The sequence below is a fragment of the Theropithecus gelada genome, chromosome 1 (assembly GCF_003255815.1).
Source record: "Theropithecus gelada isolate Dixy chromosome 1, Tgel_1.0, whole genome shotgun sequence".
NCBI classification, from domain to species: domain Eukaryota; kingdom Metazoa; phylum Chordata; class Mammalia; order Primates; family Cercopithecidae; genus Theropithecus; species Theropithecus gelada.
Genome location: NC_037668.1, coordinates 76,459,739 through 76,482,776, shown reverse-complemented (window position 1 = coordinate 76,482,776; position 23,038 = coordinate 76,459,739). Strand labels below are relative to the sequence as shown.

At 43.9% G+C, this 23,038-nt stretch overlaps 1 protein-coding gene across 1 annotated transcript in view; it reads left to right on the top strand.

Annotated features, from left to right (window-relative positions):
- Positions 1–22,793, top strand: part of AGBL4 (ATP/GTP binding protein like 4) — a 1,451,937-nt gene extending 1,429,144 nt beyond the window's left edge. Inside the window, exons 11-12 of the mRNA XM_025357747.1 lie at positions 15,783–15,879; positions 22,673–22,793. Coding sequence (XP_025213532.1) covers positions 15,783–15,879; positions 22,673–22,793 — 218 coding nt within the window. The remainder of the gene's footprint in view (positions 1–15,782; positions 15,880–22,672) is intronic.
- Positions 22,794–23,038: the final 245 nt, after the last annotated feature.

The window sequence follows — 23,038 nt, the reverse complement described above, 5'->3', positions numbered from 1 at the left end:
CAAGGCATTCATGATGATCTGTGCTTGCATTTTTCTCTTACTTCCTTCTTCATCTTTTAGAAGATATTCCAGCCATGACAAACATCTTTGAAGGGATCGTCATGCCTCAGCATGCTTGCACATGCCTCTGCCTTTATTCAGGATGCCGTTTCATGCCATTCAACTTTACCTGGCCAAGTCTTACTTTTCCTCCAAGTCACCTGGATTTCAATCTTATACTGTATTTGTTGGTTGGTTTACTGCCTTTCTTCCCTTGTGAGCTCCACAAGAGTTGGTCGTTGTATGCAATTGTGTTCCTGAAACTAGAAAAGTATCTGGTACATTATAGATTCTGAATTAATTGTTGACTAACTTGTTTAATGAAGAGTTATCTCAGTAAAAAAAAAAAAAAAAAAAAGACAATCTTACCCCTGCCATTCAGCTCAGGTGTTTCCTATTCTAACAAGCTTCCAGGGTGTCTCCAATACTAAATCCCACTTTTTGCACCCTGACTTCCCTTATTTCCCTCTGCCATAGTGTCATTGCCCTAACTTGCAACTTTTATTTACGTATCTTCTCTAAAGGCTGCTCAAGAACAGACTGATTTCTCATATCTAAACCCATAGCGTCTAGTACAGTACCTTATACAGCAGGTACTCAATAAATATTGAATAAATGAATTAATTTTAAGAAAGTTAAAACAATAAAGAATTATAGCATAAAAATAATTTTTCAAGCCACAGGCCTTGTAGTAGGACAGACCCGAGTTTAAGTCCTAACCGTCCGCTTGCTAACTGAGTGGTATTAGAAAGGTGACATCTCTGAACCTCTGTTTTCTAACCTATAACACAAGGATACCAAAATCTACCTTGCTTATAATAAATGAAACTAGCACAGTGCCTGGAAAATAGTCCATGGTCATCAACATTAATTTCATTCCCTAAGTTTTAAGTTCAAAACAACAGTTAAAAAAGAAAGTAATATCAGAGCAGAAAAAAAAATCATAAAATGTTAGAGCCAGGAGGGTCCTAAAGACTGGGATTTAAGTTTATCATCACACCCTTCCTAGGCATGGGATTCATTGCTGGTTTGCTTGAAATATAACAAGGATGTCTCAAAATGAGGAATAAATGCAAGGAAATGGCCAATAATGAGGTATTATAATGGAGTGTCACTATAATAATAGTCATTCTTTGGTGAAACTGTGAAGCAAGCCAATTCCTCTTTATTGTCTAAATGGAGAAATTGAAGCCCAGGAGTGGGTCAGTGACCTGCTCAAGGCTGCCCAAGGCATACAGCATTTGGTGAAAGCTGATGCTCAAATATAGGTCTCTTGATTCACAGGACATTGCTCATTCCATTCATCCATGTAAGTGCTTCAGATTCAGGCCCAATCAGGGGTGAAGACACAAGGGCAGGAGAGTGGGCTTCTTTTAAAGATGGAGGACCCCATGTCCTGTCCCTCCAGCAAACCCTATAGTGGGTCTTTTAAGTTCTGAGCCCAGGATTTGATGCTTCCCAGAAAAAGACTGAACCCCAATTTTCACCCACAGAATGGCCCAGATTTCAGCTGAGTTTTGCAGTCAGCTCCTAGGGATCACCTTTGCTGAACTGTTCTTTGACCCCTGCAGCAGACTTGGGCCGCCAGACTCTTTGAGGAGGTTTTTTAGTTAAGTTAGTGCAGATGCACTCAGGATAGATTCTTCATATTTTTCATTCCATTTCAAGTCTAACTTGATTTTACTCCCCCACACTCTGCCAGATTCTCACTAATCCCAGAGGAGTCAGACTATAACAAGGGAACAGGTCAGAAAATGAGAAGAAGGAATATTACCAGGAAGATGGTGATAAACTCAATTATCTCTATCCATAGACCTAGAGCAGAGATTCTTAACATTTTAGAAGGTGCTGATTTTTTCTGAAAATTATAGAAAATTATGAATACTTTCCCCAGAAAATTTACACAGTTTGTCTGTAGTATTAGAGGGTTCAGGAACCCCTTAATGGCCCTTCTGATATAGAGGCTCACAGAACATCAGAGCTGAAATGTTTCAAAACATTTCATCCGCAAGCTAATCCCTCCTCCAAATTTACAGATTGGAAAACTGATACCTAGAGGAGACTTGCCCCAAGCAAGTGCAGAAATACTCAGAAACAGAGCTGAGGCCTAAAGCCAGGCCCATCAGAACTCCTCTCTTCCTTCTCTCTTCCCTGCCACTCCAAGATCCTGCTATGCAAATATTTACTTTGGTCTTCAGTCTCATTTTTAACTGTGCATCCAGTTGAAGCTTCTAAAAATATATGTGAGACAAGCAGGAGCTCAGTATCTCTCAGAAAAGCAGAGCCCCCTCTCAGGTTGAGCTGCATCAAAGTCCCAGGCACTGCTGAGCTGGGGCCCAGCTGGGCAGGCACAACTGATTCCAAGAGCCAATTTTCAGAGCCATGGTCAACTGTCAGTGGAGAAAGGGAGGCACAGCTGGGAAATTGCTGGTGCTTGGATTGGAAGAGCAGGCGAATGAGGAAGCCATGAGGCAAGTGATAGTGTGGGATCTGGAGAGAGAGATTAATTTCCCTCTTGAGTGAGAAGTGGGTCTGAGTTAGACAGACAAGCTATAAATACCAGCAGTCTTGGGCAAGTAGAGAAGGGAGAGGCATCTCGGGTATTGAGGTGTGCTAGAAATGGAGGGAGGACACTCTTCCCTGCCAAAGTAATGAGGAGGGTGGTTAGATAACAGTCTACCAGATTAATGCAGCCTGTGAGTGGGATCCCTCTCCCCTTCCCTGTCTCCAGGGATCCATTCAGGGATTACTTGTTTCCAAGTAGGGAAGCCAAGACCCTTCCCAGTCAAGATCCGGCCCACCTCTCTCATGTCACTTGCTGCATCTCCACCAGATACTGTACAACCGCTAGACCAGTGGTTCTCACCCACAGGTGCATTTGCCCCAGGGAATGTTTGGCGATGTTTGAAGACACACTTGGTTGTCACAATGAGGTGGATGCTGCTGACATCTAGTGGGAGAAACCAGGGATGCTGCTAAACACCCTACAATGCACAGGACTGTCCCCACAACACAGAATCTTTTAGCCAAACATGTCAATAGTACCTGGACTCTAAACAGATTGAGAGCACAGCCATCCCTGTTTTGTTTACTCTACATAGCCAGTGTGAATGTTCTATATACCTATTACATGGCCCAGCACAGAAGAGGTGATTGATAACTTATCTGTTGAATGAATCAATGAGTAATAAATAATGAATGAGCATTGGCTCATGCCTGTAATCCCGGCACTTTGGGAGACTGAGGCATATGGATCACAAGGTCAGGAGTTTGAGAGCAGCCTGGTCAGCATGGCGAAACCTTGTCTCTACTAAAAACACAAAAATTAGCCAGACGTGATGGCACACACCTGTAGTCCCAGCTACTAGGGAGGCTGAGGCAGGAGAATCACTTGAACCCAGAAGGCAGAGGTTGCAGTGAGCCAAGATCGCACCACTGTACTCCAGCCTATGTGACAGAGCAAGACTCCGTCTCAAAAATAAATGAATGAATGAAAAATAAATAAAGAATGAATGAATGAGTGAATGAATAACAGCAACCTGCCTAATGTGGTCTAAAGTCCAAATGCCCGCCAAGGTTATCCCATCCAGAATCAGGCACATTATAACTGAGGTCAGCTCTCTATCTGTTCTAGCCCACCAGCCTCTAACCTGGCTTCTCCTCAAAAGACCCCATTAGGGTGGTGGGCAGCACTGGACACCTGATGAAGCTGCCCCTCATCGGCTTGGTCAGAAAGGGTATCCCCTGCTCCAGGGAAACACTTTTCCCAGGCTAGAGCAGAGAGTGAGAATTAGAACTAGAGATCATCGAGTTCAACTGCCCGCCAATTTTACAGGAGAGGAAACTGAGGCACACAGCATTTGGAAGAAACCTACAAGGCGTTATACCGAACATCCAGAAAACACAGAATTTTACCAATAGTTTCTTCATCTCTCCCTGCCTCTGTCTCTCTGTCCTTTTCTTTATCTCTCTCTCATCTTGATTTGTTTTAGTCTTACTTTTTCTCCCTATCTTTGTTCATAGGCCTAACGTGCTAAATAACTCTGGAAACAAATGTGAACGTGACACATTCTTGTCCTTAAAGAGCTCATACTTTGTTGGAGATGACAGTTTCATATGTAGTAATGATAATAAAAAAGCTACTGCATACCAGCATTGTACTGGGTACCTTGGATATATAATTTTTAATCAATACAATAATTCTGAGGTAGGAAGCATTATCTATTGTGGAGATGAGGAAACTAAGGCTCAGAGACGGTAAATAGCCTGCCCAGGTTCACACAGCTAAACATGTAGGAGCCAGGATTAAAACCCACGCTTTGTGGACTTTAAACCTGGCCTTCTAAATACACGCACAATGGAATACAGTGTCAGGAGATAAGGCTTAGAGGAGCTTATGGAAGGCCATGAAAGCCAGATCTAAGAGTTTAGATCTTACCTTGGAGGTGACAGTGTAGGGTTGTAGGTCAGGGAGTGACAAGGTCAGCAATTGTGAGAACATCATTCTGAGCAATAATGGAGAGAAACCAGAAGCCAGAAGACCAATTAGGACGCTGAAGCAATAGTTCAGATAAGAGACAAGGATCCAAACAATGCAATAGCAGTGGAGGAAGGGGAGGAGCAGATTTACTATGTTTAAGAGGTAAAGTAGGCAACATTGCCCTTGAGAAGCAGCAAATAATGCCAGCAAAAAGCACTCTGAAATTAGACATATCTGGGTCTGAGTCCTGGTAAATCCACTTGATGCTTGTGTAGGTCAGGTGGGGTGGAGTTGGTGGGGCACCCAGCAAGGTGTCTCACACAGAGCCAGAATTCCACCCCTGACACCCAGCACCTTCGTCCTGGGTATGCCAGGACGCTTCATATGCCAGCTCTTAGCTAAGCCGATGAACTCTCAGGCAGTGTGGAATAGGCTGAATAATGACCCCAAAGACATTCAGTTCCTGATCCCTAGAACCTATCAATAATACCTTATATGGAAACAAGGTCTTTGTAAATGTTATGGTTAAGACTGTTCAGATGGAAGGTTGAGACTATCCTGGATCATCTGAGTAGGTCCTAAATACGATCACATGTACCCCTAGAAGAGAGAGGCAGAGGGAGATCTGACATACACTGAAGAGAGAGGAGGCAATGTGACCATGGGGGCAGAGATGAAATGATGTGATCACAAGCAAGGAATGCCAGCAGCCACCAGAAACCAACTATTTCTCTGTTTTCTCCCCAGAGCCTGTGGAGGGAATGCAGGCCTGTGACACCTAGAGTTTGGCCCCAGTGAAACTGATTTCTGACTTCTGGCCTCCAGAATTGAGAGAATAAATGTCTGTTGTTTCAAGCCACTAAGTGTGTGGTGATTTGTTACAGTGGCAATGGAAAACTAATTTCGAGCCTTATACTTACCCCCAACTTTAATTCTTTCCGTGATGAATTGGACACTCTTCCCACAATTTCCGTATAAGCATTCATCTCCAGCCTCCTCCGTGAAGTGAGCCTCTCAGGAAATACCTACTCTGTGGAATTGCATTTCGCCCATCAAACAAGAGGCCTCACTTCCCGTCCCTGTCTGTGTCTCTCCACCTTCTTCTCTCAGTCCTTCTCAGTCTCTCACTGTTCCTGTCGCTATTTCAGTCTTACACATCTCATTTACAGTCTGTCCTCTGCGGCTGTGCTTCTCTGCATTTTTTCCTTTTGTCTCTTTCTATCTCATCTTTTGCCTTTCTTTCCCCTCTCCCTCCCTTCTCCTATTGCCTACATTTGTATCTCTCTCACGCCTCTTTCAGTTTGATTCTTTCCTTTTCTGTCATTTGCTCCATTTTTCTCTCTCTGCCCCCACCCCATTTCTTCTCAGTTTTCAAGCCTGAGTCTCTCTCAGCCTCTCTGATTATCCTTCTCTCCTTATCTTCTTGCTTCATCCTGACCAGTTTCCCTGTATTTTTCTGTTGGTTTGCATCTCTCTCGCTTCTGGTCTCTGCCTCTGTGGCCTTTTTGTCTCTTCCTCTCTCCTGCTGTCTATCCCTGACTCTCTAATCCATCTCTCTCTGTTTCTCGCTTTCTCTCTTTCTCCATCTCCCTTTCCTCTCTCCCTCTCCTCTCCTTTACAGGTCTTCGTACCTAGGGGGTGCCCCTGGACTTGCCTGCAATGGGAAAGGACTCTGCAATTACATCGGCAGCCTCCACACTGCGCTTCAGAGAAGGATTCATCTGTTTAGTCACGCACTTGTCCGACACTGTGGGAGGATTGGTAGGGAGGCAGAGACAAAAGATATTTCATTGTCACATTTTTCTTCTGGCTTTACCTAGAGGCTCCTAGGCAGGTGCCTTTTAATATTCTAGCAGCGCTGTCAGCCTTACCAAAGAGAAATCACTTTTCCTTGGCCTATCCCTCTGCACAATTAATCTTCCCCCTTTAATGGTGATCATCTGTTGCTGGGAGGGGCAGGAGTATGAGCAGAAAATGAATTCTAGGTGGGAGTTTCCAAACAGGGAGCAGGTAGGAGTTCAATTTTCTTATTTGGAAGCAGGATAATGGCAAGAAAAGACCTTTATGAGGACAGAGATATGTCTGTTTTCTCTTTGTTGTATCCTAGCTCCTAGAACAGTGTCTGTCACATAGAAACCACTTAATATGAATATATAAATGAACAAATGGGTTTCAATCCTCCTTGCGCCAATACTTGATGTGACTCATCAGACAAGTGACTTCTGATTTTTCATCTGCAAAATAGGGATGGTAACCAGAGCTGCCATGGCCCACAAGTAGGGGGAAAGGAGAAGTGGGATATTATGTCTGAGGAGCGGGGCAGAGCTCAGCACCCTTTAGTGCAGTTAGGCCAGCTGAACTTGCTGAGGGTTCTAGAAGAGTTGCAGGGAGTGAGAAGTATGAAGAAGGCTTCAGAGATGAGTCCACAAGGGGAGGAGCAGGGCAGGGAAGGGAGGCCACAGGCCAGACGAGAGGATGTGTGTGAGACTTGTCTCCGCCGAAGCTGCTCTGGGAGGCGAAGAGGACCTGGACCTGCAGACAAAAAACAGCCATTGCTACGAAAGAGGTGTTCCTGACCCCATGAGGGAGGACTCATCCCTGAGGTTGATTATTATCCCCAGTTTGGGATTGGGTTGGATTTAGCAAGAGTCTAATTGTGAAATGACCGGTCAGGGCTGTGTTTCAGATGAGGAGGATTAACTCCGCTTTGATGCTGGCCAGCGCCTTCACCTCCCCAAGCCCATCCCCACCCCACCTTCTCAAGGAGGCCTCTCTGAGCACTCTACTTAATGCTGTGATCTTCTCCTTGTCCCCAGCCCTCCCCTTACCCTATTCTTTATCTTTACTCCATAGCACTTACCACGTTCCAGCATTCTATATAATTTACACATGTATTATTAGGTCTACAGCTTGTTTTCCATAGCTAGAATTTGAACTCCATAAAGACAGAGGTCTTTGTCAGTTTTGTTCACTGTATATGTCAAGTGTCTAAAATAACGGCACATGGTCAGTTCTCCATATGTATTTGTGAATGAAAGAATGAGGATGGGATTTCTCATAAGCTTATTGTATTGAGGGCTTTGCTTGAATATACCATGTTAACTGAAAAAGGACTCGAGAGACCACATTTACCCACAGAGAAGTTAGGCCCAGTGAAGGGAAACGGCCCAAGGTCACATGGCTAGTTAATGATGAAAACCATGTTGGTCTCTTGATTCCCACTCGTGTACACACTCAAGGCCCCAGATCTGAGGCCCTGAGACAGGAGAACAGAGGATCCTTCAGTTATTGCCATTCTCCTAAAGCCCTTGGGACACCCTGAGAGCAGAGAGGAAGAGGTGGAGAGCTGAGCAGAATGGAACACACTGCACAGTCAGCAAGAATTTGTAGCATGAATAATCCCAAAGAGCTGAAAATTCAGAAACAATTCCCATTTTCTGATTTTTTTTTCCCATTTCTGATTCAGAACCTGGATACTTAATGTCTTGTAGCTCAAACCCAACATGCTCCAAACTGACCTCCTACTCTCTCCCCTGAAGCTCTTACTGCCTCATTCTTTCAAATGCCAGATCAGGGCACCCCATTGACCCAGCTGCTAAAGCCAAAGATGAAGGAGTCATCTTTCACTCCTTCCTTTCCTTTGGGCCCCACATCCAACCTGGCAGCAGGTCCTGTTGGCTCTTCCCACAAATATGTCTTCCCATCTCTACTGCCTCTGAACAGCCGGGGTCTCCCTTGTCCTCTCCTGGACCATTGCAGTCGTCCCTGGCTACTCTGCCTGCTTCCACTCTTGCCTTCTCTTTTAGTGCAGCAGTGACCTTTGGAAATAAAAATAAGACGGTGTCACTTTCCTGCTTCAAACTCTTCAGTAGCTTCCCATTCACCAAGAAAGTCCAGACTCCTTAAGGTGGCCCAGAGGTCTTGGTGATCTAGCCCTTGCCCATCACCCTCTGCCAGCCCTCTTCCAGTTTCTGTCTCTCAGCTGAGGACCCTTCCCAGACACCCTTCCCTCTTCATAGGTACTGCTGCAGTCACTGTTCACTCCCAGTTCATATCTCTTCCTCAGAGAGGCCTTCCCATGCCTGCATTATCCGCAGGTACAGACTCTGTGCATTTTCTTCATAGTACTGTATTAAGTGCAATATGTGTGTGTGGTTTTTTTGGTTTGTTTGTTTTACAAACCAAAAATTTTACTACCTCGCTGTTTATCTCTGCTTCTAGACTTAAGAACCACTGTCTTGGTTTTGTCTTCTTTGATTTTAACCATAGTATACCCTGAGCCTTCCAAAAAGCCTGAACATAATAAACATAGTAGATGATCAGTAAATATACATTGACTAAATGAGTGACAAATACAACCCATATATGTTCATTGGCTTTTATTGCCTACAGAATAGAAGTTTAAGTTTCTTAACTTGACATTCAAAGCCTTCACTCACGTGTCTCTAGCCTAATATTTCAGCATCACATTCCACTCTACACGTTTAGCTACATGGGCCCTCGGACCCTTTTCTGTGTTATTTCATGTCATGTGCCTGGCCACACTCCGTTTCTCTGCTGATACTTGTCTTTCTCTTCCTCCCACTTTAAGACCTGTCTTTGTCCTTCAAATCTTTGTTGTATGTGCACCTCCATGAAGCTTTTTATAATTCCTCCATTTGGAATTCAGTCTCCTTCCACACATCCACAGAATTTTGTGTTCGAATTTATGATTACACTCAAGAAGGGAAACAACATATGCATGCTGTTAGAAGACACTGAAGTTCATATGCTACCTTTGTTACATTCATGCCATGAGACTGAATTAGTTATGCAAACTCTCTTGTTTTCAATGTCCTCATCTGTGAAATATATGTAGAATTGTACTTTGACTTTGCAGGGCTTTGGTAAGGATTGGTGATAGTAACTACACTGTATGCATTGTGGAGTAAACTTTAAAAAAAAAAAATAGTTCCTGCTTTTCTGAAGATGACAGTGCAACAGCCTCTCAGGTAATATAGTTAACTGGAACATGTCAGTTTCCTTCTCTAGGCTATAAAGTGTATTTGTCTAATTTTCCTTTAACCCCAATCCCTGTCCTCTTCATAGCAGTATATACATGGGAGGAGCCCAACAAACATTTGAATGGATGCGTGAAGGAATGAGTGAATGAATGAGAATGAACAGTAAATGTTCAAACCTTCATTACCTGTTGAAGGTCTCCATTAAATAGGAGGCTGGGGATACTTACACCTGCCCTTTTTTTCAAAAGAGCTCTGTATGAAAGTCACAGAATCAGTCCAAGTTTTGGACAATCCCAGCTGAATTCTCCTGGCTTATTGCTTTAAGTGTCTTGATTCCATCTTCCCCATGTGGCTGGCTATACCCTGCCATTTTTGAGAAAGAGATCAATGACCTACATAGGAACCAGAAAATGATGAGATTTTTAACTCACAGACCATCTTGAGATTTCTGTTTATAATGAATAGTTGGGAGTTTTCACCCCCAATTTTTTATCTCTTAATTCTACAATACAGTGGAAAGCATTCCAGCCAAGAGAATTATTGCCTTTCTTGCCTGGATTTTAAATCTTTGTTCAAAGACAGCTTGTTTTAATTGAAAATGTTCAATCAATCCCTCCTCTCCTCCTGCCCATGTCCTATTTCTTGACTCAAACAGGGCCATTGCAGTAAATAATCTAGAGTGAGACTTTCAGGGTTAGGGAATATGTAATAGGGTTGGAGGGGGAAGGGAAGAGAGTTGTCCCAGACAATGCCCATCTTTAAAACACTGGCTTCTAAACAGATCCTGTCCAAAATGATCAATACCTTACAGTGGCACATTTTGCTGGAACAGCCCATCCCCTTTCCCTAGCAGAGTTCAAGAGGATTGATTTACAAAGCTACCTCCTATAGTTGCTTTAAGTCTGGCTCTCAGTGTGAGAAAGGGATCAGGTTTCTCTTTTCCTCATTCATTCATTCATTCATCCAACCCCTATGTTATTCATCAACTAGATGCAGTCACACTCTTCATCCCAACAACACTGTGAGCAGGAAACTGCAACTCAGGAAAATGAAATGGCTCATGCAAGGTCACACAGTGTTCTAGTTCTCTAGTTCTACATTAGAAAATCTCCCCAAAACTTAGTGGCTTAAAACAATAGCTATTTTCCTACGTTCTCTGTGGGTCAGAAATTTGAGGAGGCCTCAGCTGGTTGGTTCTAGCTTAGAGAGTGGTGTGTTGCTGTCAGACAATGGCTGGAGATGGAACAGTAGAGTGCTGGAGGAGCTGTAGGTTGGCTAGGAATCTCTCTCCTCTCTCTTTCTATAGTCTCAGGATCTCAGGGCAGTCAGACTGCTCACATGGAGGCTCAGGACTCCAGCTTGAGAATTTCAGCAAGCAAGGACAAGTTACTTCACCTTTTCTGGCCTCGCCTCAGAAATCCCACTATTTCACTTATCTCACTTCTGCCATTTTTTTGGTTACAAACAAGTACCGAACCCATTCAAATTCAAGGGAAGGGTATACTACTCAGAGGAAGGAGTGGCAAGGTCATGTACTATAATAACATGGGAGATTGGAGATATTGTTGCAGACATCTTTGGAAAATACAATCTGCCATACACAGCATGTGGCAGAGCCAGGATTTGGATTAAATACATCTGCCTCAAAAACGTTTGCTGCAATCTTTTAGCTCAATCCACAGGAACCTCTGCTTTCCTCTGTGCCCTGTAGCTCTTACTGCTGGTGCACACAACCACGATTTGGTTTCCTCCAGCCAGCTGGAGACTGGCTGGGTGAAAGCTGGGTGAGACGGCCTCCAGAGTCTGCTGCTCAGAGAGGTCATGCCCAATGCCAGCTTGTGAACTTTTTAAACAAGAGGACAGAGAAGGTCAGTCACATCCAGAGGAAGAAAGCAGGTGGCAGCCCCAGAGCCCAGCAAGCCTGCAGTACATTTCACTGTCATAAACAGCTTGTCTGGTGTTTTTCCTTCTCCCATCAGGCACTGGCCTGGGATGACTCAGGCTTTGACAGAAAAGGTGCCTTCAAATCAGGAAATGGGCCAGGATAGTGGAAAGCTCATGGTTCTGGAGTCAGACCTGCCTGGGTTTGAGTCCTGACAGTGCCATTACCAGTTATGTGGCCTTGGACAAATTCCTTAACCTCCCATAGCAAAAAAGAGATAAAATAGCCTTCATTACTGGATTGTTTTGAAAATTAAAATGCACTTTTAGGCAAAGCAGCCAGTGCAGTGCCTGGCACATAGTAGGTGCTCTGTAAACGCTAGGTTTCATGTTCTAGGCCATGTCCAACCCCAGCTTGGGGACTTCTTGAAGAAGAAGAACTCACTGAGAACTCACTTGCCTATTTCTCAAACACTTGTCTATCACCATGGTCCTGGATGGAGTAATGGCCCAGAAGACCTGGCCCAGCCCCAGACAGCACTGAAGGAAGGCCTGTGGCAACTGCCCAACAGTCCTGCAAATGCAAGCAACTGCATATTTTCTTCCCACTCCACCTTGTCCTTTCCACTGTGACCTACCAAGACCCCTCCCACCAAACACTCCTCTCACACAAGCCCTGACACACTGGAGGCTTCCAAATATGCTTGTTGGATGGATGGATGGATGGATAGATGGATGCATGGTAAATCATTTCTGCACTGTTGCTCACTCTGTGTTTTCTCCCTGAAATGCCCCTTCAGTTGTCCTGCCTTTATAGACCAGCCGAGAATGGTCCTTCCCCACTGATCCCCTAGGACCAACCTCAGGTTCCTCCTCCTCTACATATTACCCTGCATGCCCCCCTCACCTATTCCTGAGTCAGGGATGTGAGTCTTGTTTCTCAGTAGGTGGAGGGTACCCTACCATGTGTTAGGCAAGAGAGACACAGAAGTGAATATGGAATGGTGCAGGTGCTGGAGAGGTAGTTTGGGAAAGAAGATAAACACATGCAGCCAGGGTACTCACTTTCAATCCCAGCTCTTCATTAGGTGCCCAACATTTTGGGAAATCACTTATCTTCTCTGAACAGTGGGAATAATATACCTAATTCATTGAGTTATTGTGAGAATTGAATGAGTCAGTATACATAAGGCACTTAAAAGATTGCGCAGCACCAAAGACTTCATGACTGAAATACCAAAAGCAATGGCAACAAAAGCCAAAATTGACAAATGGGATCCAATTGAACTAAAGAGCTTCTGCAGAGCAAAAGAAACTATCATCAGAGTAAACAGACAACCCACAGAATGGAAGAACATTTTTGCAATCTCTCCATCTGACAAAGGGCTAATATCCAGAATCTACAAGGAACTTAAACAAATTTACAAGAAAGAAAACAAACAACCCCATCAAAAAGTGAGCAAAGGATATGAACAGACACTTGTCAAAAGAAGAAATTTATGCGGCCAACAAACATATGAAAAAAAGCTCATCATCACTGGTCATTAGAGAAACACAAATCGAAACCACAATGAGATGCCATCTCACACCAGTTAGAATGGCAGTCATTAAAAAGTCAGGAAACAATAGATGGTGGAGAGGATGTGAAGAAATAGGAGCACTTTTACACTGTTGGTGGGAGTGTAAATTACAACCATTGTGGAAGACAGTGGGGCAATTCCTCAAGGATCTAGAACTAGAAATACCATTTGATCCAGCAATTGTATTACTGGGTATATACCCAAAGGACTATAAATCATTCTACTATAAAGACACATACACGTATGTTTATTGTAGCACTATTCACAATAGAAAAGACTTGGAACCATCCCAAATGCCCATCAATGATAGACGATAAAGAAAATGTGGCACATATACACCATGGAATATTATGCAGCCATAAGAAGGAATGAGTTAATGTCCTTTGCAGGGACATGGATGAAACTGGAACCATCATTCTCAGCAAACTAACACAGGGACAGAAAACCAAACACCACATGTTCTCACTCATAAGTGGGAGTTGAACAATGAGAACACATGGACACAGGGAGGGGAGCAACACACACCGCGGCCAGACAGGGGGTTGGGGGCTGGGGAAGGATAGCATTAGGAGAAATACCTAATGTAGATGATGGGTTGATGGGCGCAGCAAACCACCATGGCACATGTATACCTATGTAACAAACTTGCACGCTCTGCATGCTTATCCCAGAACTTAAAGTATATTTTAAAAAAAGATTGCCTAGCACATATTAAACATTATATGAATATTAGCTATTATTTATTTATTTATTTGTTTTTATTGTTTTTGGAGATGGAGTTTCACTCTTGTTGCCCAGGCTGGAGTGCAATGGTGTGATCTTGGCTCACTGCAACCTCCGCCTCTTAGGTTCAAGCGAGTCTCCTGCCTCAGCTTCCCCAGTAGCTGGGATTACAGGCATGTGCCACCACACCCAGCTAATTTTGTATTTAGTAGAGATGGGGTTTCGCCACGTTGGTCAGGCTGGTCTCAAACTCCTTACCTCAGGTGATCCACCCACTTCAGCCTCCCAAAGTGCTGAGATTACAGGCATGAGCCACCGCACCCAGCCAGCTATGATTTGTTAATTCAACAAATATATATTTCATACTTATTGTCAGATGAGTACATGGGTATTTAGGTGATGAATAAGACAGATACGACCTCTGCCTCATAGAGCGTGCCTGCTAAAAGGGGCTATTGAAAAGAAGAGACAGGTAAAATACAGTATGATTAGTGCTCTGGTTGGTGCAGGCTAGGAAGAAGAGGTTGTGGGAAAACCTAGGAGAGACTCCTGTCCCAGCAAGGACAGCCAAGGAAGACTTATCCAGTAGAGTGACAACTGAATTGAGTTCTTGAAGCTGAGAAGGAGTGGGCCCTGGAAGGCATGTGAAGGGAGGAAGAGTGGTCTGGAAAGATGGCACGTATGGGGCACAGGCCTGGAGGCAGAAGAAGCTCAGTGTTTCCAGAATGTGAAGGGCAAGGGGAGTAGGTGGGAGGTAGCAAGCATAATGTTGAGAAAATAATCAGGGACCTGACTATGAACAGTACTGTAAATCATGCTCAGAGATTTGGACTTTGAAGGCAACTGAGTACCGCTGAAGGGTTTTACTCAGCTGAGTGACATACTCAGAGCTGCATTGCAGAATCCCTCTGGCTGCACTGTAGAAAATGGACCAGACAGGGGCAATTCTGTGGCAGGGAAACTAGTTAGGACAGGATGACAGCAATCTAGGAGAAAGATGATGCTGACCTATTCTAGGGGGGTGGAAAGAAGTGAAAACATTCAAGAGATGGTAGGTTCTTGGAGAAGGGTTAGTGACAGCTTGGATGTTCAGAGCTAAGAGATGAGGGAGAAGGAATGGCTAAGGATTAAGCTGAGTAAACACATAATTCCCATGCTGTGAGATAAGTGATAAGTGCTTTGAATGAAGCCAGCTCAGGAGTCATGAAAATGTGGGACAAGGGCACCAATCACAGTTCTGGGAAGAGAGAAGAATATCCTGGAGGGCTCTAATAAAGAAATATCACCTCATTAGAGAAGCAAGGGGTATGAATTAGCTGAGGAGAAGGCAGGAGCGGGTAGGGAGGAACTTCAGCGGAGGAAATAACATGTATGAAGCCCAGAGATGTGAGCTATAATGCACAAAGAAGATATTCTGTTGTTGAATAATGATTGTTGTACTCATTCATATTAAGGTGTTAATGGTCAATATGAAATTGACCCTTCCCCAAGAAGTTTGTGCTTTTACAATCACATTTCGTTACCAGAAAGATTCATTGTTGGAGGAATTTCAAGGTGCAGTGGGAACATGATTTAGGGTCACAGGGTTTTACCATTGTGCCTGAGGTTACTAAAGTGGATGACTGAGCCCTAAGGGTCAAGCAGGCACTGGTCTATATACAACCAATGTCTCTTGCCCTTGGGGTTTTTGCTTACCTGGCTCCATCCTGAGCCACCTGAGGCTAGACCAGAGCAGCCCAGTGATTTCCAAAGAGCTGTACCCTGAAAGCTACTAGCACAGGCTTTGGGGTAAGACTCCCTAGACTCTTATCCTGGCTCCTTCTTTTCCCAGTTTTGTGACCTTAGGCAAATTACTTCACTGCGATGCACCTCAGTTTTCTTATCTATAAAATTAGGATAATAATAGTGATTACCGTTTAAGGTTTTTCAAGGATCAAAAAAGAGAGCACATACAAAAAGCTTGGAACAATGAGTGGTGTAACTGTTTTTATTACTGTTATTATTTTTATTAGTAGTCCTCTTTTCACTCTGTCTCAATCTCTTTTCAAAGTTGCTCCTTAACACACACACCTGCAGATATGAAGCTGGGGCGGAACGTGGCAAGAACCTTTTTGGACTATTATCGGCTGAACCCCATGGTTGAAAAGGTGGCAATTCCCATGCCGAGACTACGGTAAGTGGCAGAGCAGAGAGGTTTGGGCTTGAGTTCTGCTCCACTGGCTGTATTCAGGGGCAACTTCCCTTAGCCTCTTGCTGAAACTCAGCATCCCATCTGTGCAGCAGGAAAGATAATCCTGGCCCTGCCACATAGATTTTGGGGCATAAGAGCATATTTCCTGAGCATAAAGAAAGTATCATTAAGAAGTCAGACAGTGAGGGCAAGGTCACATTCCTGGTTCTAACTTGGGAATCCACAGGGATGGGGCTTGCTGGGAGCTGGGTTCAGTCATTGTTCTAAATTAATTTGGGTGTTTCTATGCACTACCTCTCCTGATACCTCATCCTCTGAGGTTCCTATATGAATTTCTCCGATCCTTCAGTTTCCTCATCTATAAAGTGAGGACAGCAGTCCTCACATACATGATTATTATGAGATATGTGTTAAAGCACCCAGCACAGTGCTGTCAGTACATGATAGTCTCCTTCCCTCAAGATGTAAAGGTTTGGGCTGGAGAGGACACACCCTTGAGAAGTTCTACCTTGGGTCCTCTTCTGGGGCCAACTTGCAGGGCCATTGAGGAGAGAAGGTCAGGAGGTGAGCCTCCATCCTGTCTGAGGACTTGGCCAGAGCCTGAAGCACTGGGCACTTCCATGACCACTGGCTGTGAACCCAACTAGCATAAGGACAGTGACATCACATGGCATCTGGAATGTGTTGGCCCTGCCCCATCTCTTAGACTCACCTCCCACTCCCTCAGTGGTCCCTCCTACTTGAAGGACATGACAATGCCCAACTCCTGGCTCCTGCCAGACCATTCTTTCCACTGACCTTTGCCATGACCTTGCTCATGTATGTGGATGCCTCAGGGCCTTTGCACTGATGCACCTTCCTCCCTACCCTGTTATTAATAAAAACAATATAAATCACTTTACTTATTGTACAGAGTACTTTGTGTACATTGTATTATTTATTCCTCATAGACATTATATTCCCCATCTTACAAATAAGGAAAAGGAGACTCAGAAAGACGATGAGAAGATGTGAGATGCCCGAGGATAAAGAGTTTTTGGGAGAGCCAGGGTTTGCTCCTAGGCTTTTATTATTTGAAAGCCGAATTGAAGTATAGCTAAGGTTCACCTCAAGTAGAAGTTCGTCAGCATGGGTTCAAATTCTGTCTCAGACTCATGTGAGTTATAGGATCTTAGGCAAGTTTCTTGGCCTCTTGAAGCTTTTCTCTGCTTACCTATGAATGGGGCTAATAACAATGATATCTAAATATGGTTTTGTAGAATGGATACAAGCTTAGCACAGTGCCCAGCAGCTGGTAGATGCTCAATGAATGTTTTCATGTCCTCCAGTCCCAGATTTCCAACCAGCTCATCAAGACCTAGGGCAAGTCCTTTGACTTGTTTGGTTGGGTGATGTCTCAGGGCCTATGTTCCACAATGCTATGAGTCATACATCTCTGAGCCCCATGTCATAGCATCTTCATGACAAGACATTCTGATACCCTGTCTCAGATTGTTTCTAAATCATCTGGGGTCTTTGTGCCCCCGCCCCCATTGTGCATGGCATATTAGAAACTCTTGCAGGAGAATCACGTCTATTACTTGTGCCCCTGAAGTGCCTGTCCTGCATTGTGCATACATGCATGTATACATTCATTCATTCATTCACTCAGGAAAAGCAACACTTTATACCAGGCCCCTGACAGGAAAGAAGTGCTGGGATGAGTGGCTGATTAAAGCATGACCCCTACCTCTGAGGAGTTCACCTCTAGAGGAAGATGCTCAGTTCATTCTTAGAAGTCGTTCTTGATTGTTTAAAGTTCTTAAACATCTGAAGCTTTATGAAACTCAAAAGAATTCTTAGAATCTCATTTACAAGTTAATTTGGGGATTGTCTCTTTCAGGTCCTCTGCCTAAATAAAATTATCTTCATCCTTAATCATTTTTTTATTGCATGTTGCATTGTCATATACCAATGAAATGGTGCTGACACTCAGGGAGACCTTAGTGATCCTCTAGTCTCTCTTTATGATACAGATGAGAACATGGGGACTTAGGGAACAGAAGGAGCTGGTCAAAGTCATGTGGTCAGAGCCAGGACTGGAGCACAGGCCCTCACCCTGCAGTGCAGTGTATTCAGTGTCTACCAGTGAAGAGTTCCTGGAGATGGGAGAGGATGGAACCCTGACACAGATCTAAAGGACACAGGGGAGATCTCAGGGCCCAGACTTTAACTGTTCATGGCACTTCCTTGCCTTGAGCTTTGGAGCCCTCTTCAGAAAAGATCTAGAGAAATCCTTCCTCATAAGTTCAGAGTTTTGAGGACTTGAGCTAAATGCACCCACCCTTAAATTAAGAAAAAATTAATAACCTCCTCCCTATGCACACACCTCTGCCTCATCAAACTGTGAGTACCACTTAGCTCTAGATTGGTCAGTAATCCTTTAAAAATGAATTCCCAGGAGGGTACAAGACTCTGAGCTCTAATTTGGGTTTTAAATACTTCCCCTTTTTTGTATTATTTTCCACCCAAGCATCAAATAGCTTAAGTGAAAGAGCAGTTCTGGCTTTAAAGGAAAATTACATGTTTTGACTCAAAATTAATCTTTGTTTTCTCCCATCTCCATGGATAATTACAATATGTCACTTTCTGCTCACACGCTGGCAGAAACCTGCCAGCATCATTGGATACTGGGCCACCCTTCAGATAGGGTCCCTCGGGAGGGGCAGCAATGTGGGCACAAGAGCTCAGGCTCGGGGGCATGGCATTGATGACCAAAGCTGAGGCCCCACATTTTGTTTAGCACACAGTGGTATAGTCATAAGCCCCAAATGCTCCAGTAAAGGGGATAAAATCAGACAGGAAGAAGGAACAGGGCAGATGTGCTTCTGTCGGTAAACAGAGCATGATTGTGGTCTCTGAGCAAGAGATGGACTCAGGCTCATTCACAGGCTGGAGGGGCTGGCTCCAGGGAGAGGTTATGATGGCTGTATGTGTGTGTAAGGGGGCTTATCAGCTCCTCAACACACTGGAGCCCACTATGTGCCAGTCCTTGTGCCAACTGCTAGAGGATTATAAATAGTCCCTGCCCATTGTGAGCTCAGATTTGTGGAGGATAAAGGCAAGTATAAATGTAAAGATAACAAACAATACTGAAAAGTGTATAAGTACTCAACTATGTATCAGGTTATGCCTTCTCTCAAAAACCTTCCATGGCTCCCCATTACCTTTAGGGTAATATTTCAACTCTTCTTGCTATTCAAGACCTTGGCCTACATTTTAAACTTCATTTCCTACTTTCTACACCCCTCCACCCCCATGAGCACCCTGTCTATCCCACCTGATTTCTATCACCTTGTGCCTTATGCTTCAGCCCAAACAAGTTAGCTGTTTTCTTGCCTTCATGTCTCTGTACATCCTTTTTCCTCTTGCTGGAATGAGCTCCCTTTCTGCTTGTAGATGGTGAGCTCCTAATTATCATTCAAAACTCAGTTCAAATATCACACCTTCTGTTTCCTTGTCTGTATTCTCCACCTGAGACAGAGCTGCTTCCTCTCTGCTGAGCTCCTAACTGTGTTTCATACATACCTCTAGCATGGTGTGTCCTGTGGTGTATTGTCATAGCTTCTATCCATGTCTGGCTTCTCTGCTAGCTTCAGTGTCCTCAGTCTTACTTACTTCTGTATCCTTAGTGCATGGTGCAGGGCCTAGCATAGATTAAATTCTAAATAATTCATGAGTGTTACTGAGCTGTGGTAGAACTGAGAAAGCCCCCAAAATTACCCACTTTGACCCCTTCACACTAAAGAAAAGTTAGACCCAAGCAGAAGTTCCTCTCCTACAAAATCTGGCAAGTATTTTGTAGCTGGCAGGCATGTCCCAAGAAAGCTTCAGAGAGGAAGTGGCACTTGAACTTGGCTTTAACAGACATATGGAATTTTGATTGATGAAATAGAAAGGGCAGAGAGGGTATTCCACGTTGGGGAATAGAGTAGAGAACAGCCAGAAGCAGGACCTAACAAGACACATTCCAAGGCAACGTGTTGCAGGAAGTCAGGGACCCTGAATGGAGGGACCAGCTGAAGCCATGGCAGAAGAACATAAATTGTGAACATTTCATGGACATTTATTAGTTCCCCAAATTAATGCTTTTGTAATTTCTTACACCTGTCTTTACTGCAATCTCTGAACATAAATTGTGAAGATTTCATGGACATTTACCACTTCCCCAGTCAATATTCTTGTGATTTCCTATGCCTGTCTTTACTTTAATCTCTTAATCCCGTCATCTTCATAAGCTGAAGATGTATGTCACCTCAGGACCCTGTGATGATTGCATTAACTGCACAAATTGTTTAAACAATATGAAATCTGGGCACCTTGAAAAAAGAACAGGATAACAGTGATGTTCAGGGAACAAGGGAGATAACCATTAGGTCTGGCTGCCTGCTAGCTGGGCGGAACAGAGCCATATTTCTCTTCTTTCAAAAGCAAATAGGAGACATATCACTGAATTCTTTTTCTCAGCAAGGAACATCCCTGAGAAAGAGAATGCATTCCTAGGGGTAGGTCTCTAAAATGACCGCTCTGGGAACGTCTGTCTTTTACGGTTGTAGATAAGGGATGAAATAAGCCCTGGTCCCCCAGGAGCACTCCCAGGCCTATTAGGATGAGGAAATTCTTGCCTAATAAATTTTGGTCAGACTGATTGTCTGCTCTCAAACTCTGTCTCCTGATAAGATGTTATCAATGACAATGTGTGCCTGAAACTTCATTAGCAATTTTAATTTTGCCCCAGTCCTGTGATCTCGCCCTGCCTCCATTTGCCTTGTGATATTTTATTACCTTCTGAAGCATGTGATCTCTTTGACCCACACCCTATTCGTACACTCTCTCCCCTTTTGAAAATCACTAATAAACACTTGTTGGTTTTGTGGCTTGGGGGGGCATCACGGAACCTGCCGACGTGATGTCTCCCTCGGACACCCAGCTTTAAAATTTCTCTCTTTTGTACTCTTTTCCTTTATTTCTCAGACCAGCTGACACTTAGGGAAAGCAGAAAAGGACTCACATTGAATTATTAGGGGCGGGTTCCCCCGATATCTGGGGCCTAAACAATTTGTGCAGTTAACGCAACCATCACAGGGTCCTGAGGCAACATACATCCTCAGCTTACGAAGATGATGGGATTAAGAGATTAAAATAAAGACAGGCATAGGAAATCACAAGAATATTGATCAGAGAAGTGATAAATGTCCATGAAATCTTCACAATTTATGGTCAGAGATTGCAGTAAAGACAGGTGTAAGAAATTATAAAAGTATTAATTTGGGGAACTAATAAATGTCCATGAAATCTTCACAATTTATGTTCTTCTGCCATGGCTTCAGCTGGTCCCTCTGTTAAGGGTCCCTGACTTCACACAACAGCAATGACAAGGCCAGAATGTTTAGAGTAAATGATATGGTGAAGATAAGACTGAAAGTTCATTTCTAGTCATCAAATACTCCTCAAGCACCTACCCCATACCAGACCTGCACTTGGCTCAGGAATTATAGAGAAAAAGCATACACATCAAACTTATCATCTCATAAGAGAAAGAGATGAACAAAGAACCACCTAGAAAATGGCAGGCGGAGGAGTGATGAAATGTACAAAGTGCTAAAAAGGCCTAGGGATGGGGGAAGCTTATTTTTTGGGAATTTGTCTTCCCAAAGGAAGTGGGGCTCTTCCTCTACCTCTTTAGAGGTAGGGAAGGGAACAGCTTCTGCAGAGACCTAAAGGTATGGGATGTTTTGCCTTCCAGTGGCTCCTTGCACTCTCTATGTCCCCATCTTTGGTTGATGGCTTTTTGCCTTCCTAGCTCACCCTCCCTAAGTCCTTCTGCATATTCACAGTCCTCTCTAGCCTTTGCACAACTTGTCCCCTTGCCACCATCCCCCGATGGCTGCCCCAACTATGACCAAACCTGGGCCTGCCTCCTCTTTCTCCCCGTAAAAACATATTTACGTCCTGTGCTCCATTTGGGTGTTAAGAACAACATCCTTCAATGACAGATGAATAGCACCTTGTAATTTACAAAGCTCTTCTTCAACCTCCATTTACCAGGGCCTATGAGGCAGAAAGGACATGAATTTTTCTCCTATTTTAGAAATAAAGAAATAGAGGTCCAGAGAAGGTAAGGACCTGCTTCAAGATCACATTGCCCATAAGTTACACCCCATGCATGTGCTCCAGGGTGTTAATAGGTACTGATGTCTAGCTGTATCTCACCTATTCTGGCAGCCTTGTTATGTTAGCAAGGCTCTTCAATGAATGTGGATTTTCAGGCAGTGAGGCTTCCTTTAAGGAAGGAGGGTATGTTAGGGCAAGGTGTCCCTTTATGTGGTGCCACCTATTCTGTCTTTACCTTATTCATGACTCATCAACAGTAAAGAAAAATGGGTGCACCAAGGTCAGAGCTTGATGGGTTCCAAATCCTCTTCTTCAATTTGAATTCAAACTTAGTTCAAGAGATTCTCATATTTATGACACTAACCACTTCCTGACACATATTATAGTTATTGTTTTGTGTAGGTATTTTATGCAATTGTCTCCTCTCCTAAGCTATAAGCAACTTGAAGACAGTATCAATGCCTGCTGGTCTTTGTCACCTTTAGTGTCTGTGGGAAGAAGACCAGGTTACTGTTCCTGGGAGGTTACAGTCCAGTGGGGAAGATAGACATGCACACAAATGATTTCATCACAGTGTGTATATGTGCTGTCTTCTCTCTTTCTGTTATCTCCCCCTTTGCAGGAAAGAAAAATCCCCTCCTTACAAGCACCCACTCCTGCGGGGCCCAGCCAGCAACTACCCCAACGGCAAAGGGGACAAGAAGAGCTCAGTGAACCACAAAGACCCTTCAACCCCTTTTTAAAGACATGGAGTCCTGGGAGGTCTTATGGGGACAGGAGCGTGCATTTTCTGCTGGGGAATGAAATTAATCACTCTTTTTTAGCTTCTGAGGATTTGTGGATTAATGCATAGGCTATTGAAAGGGAAGGGATACAATGAGAAACTTCATCATTGATTTTCCCTTTTTCCAATGGAAAATCAATTGTAAGCCTTCAGCTCAAAAAGCTCAGGAACAAAATAGGAGACTGGAACCAGGTGAGCACAGAT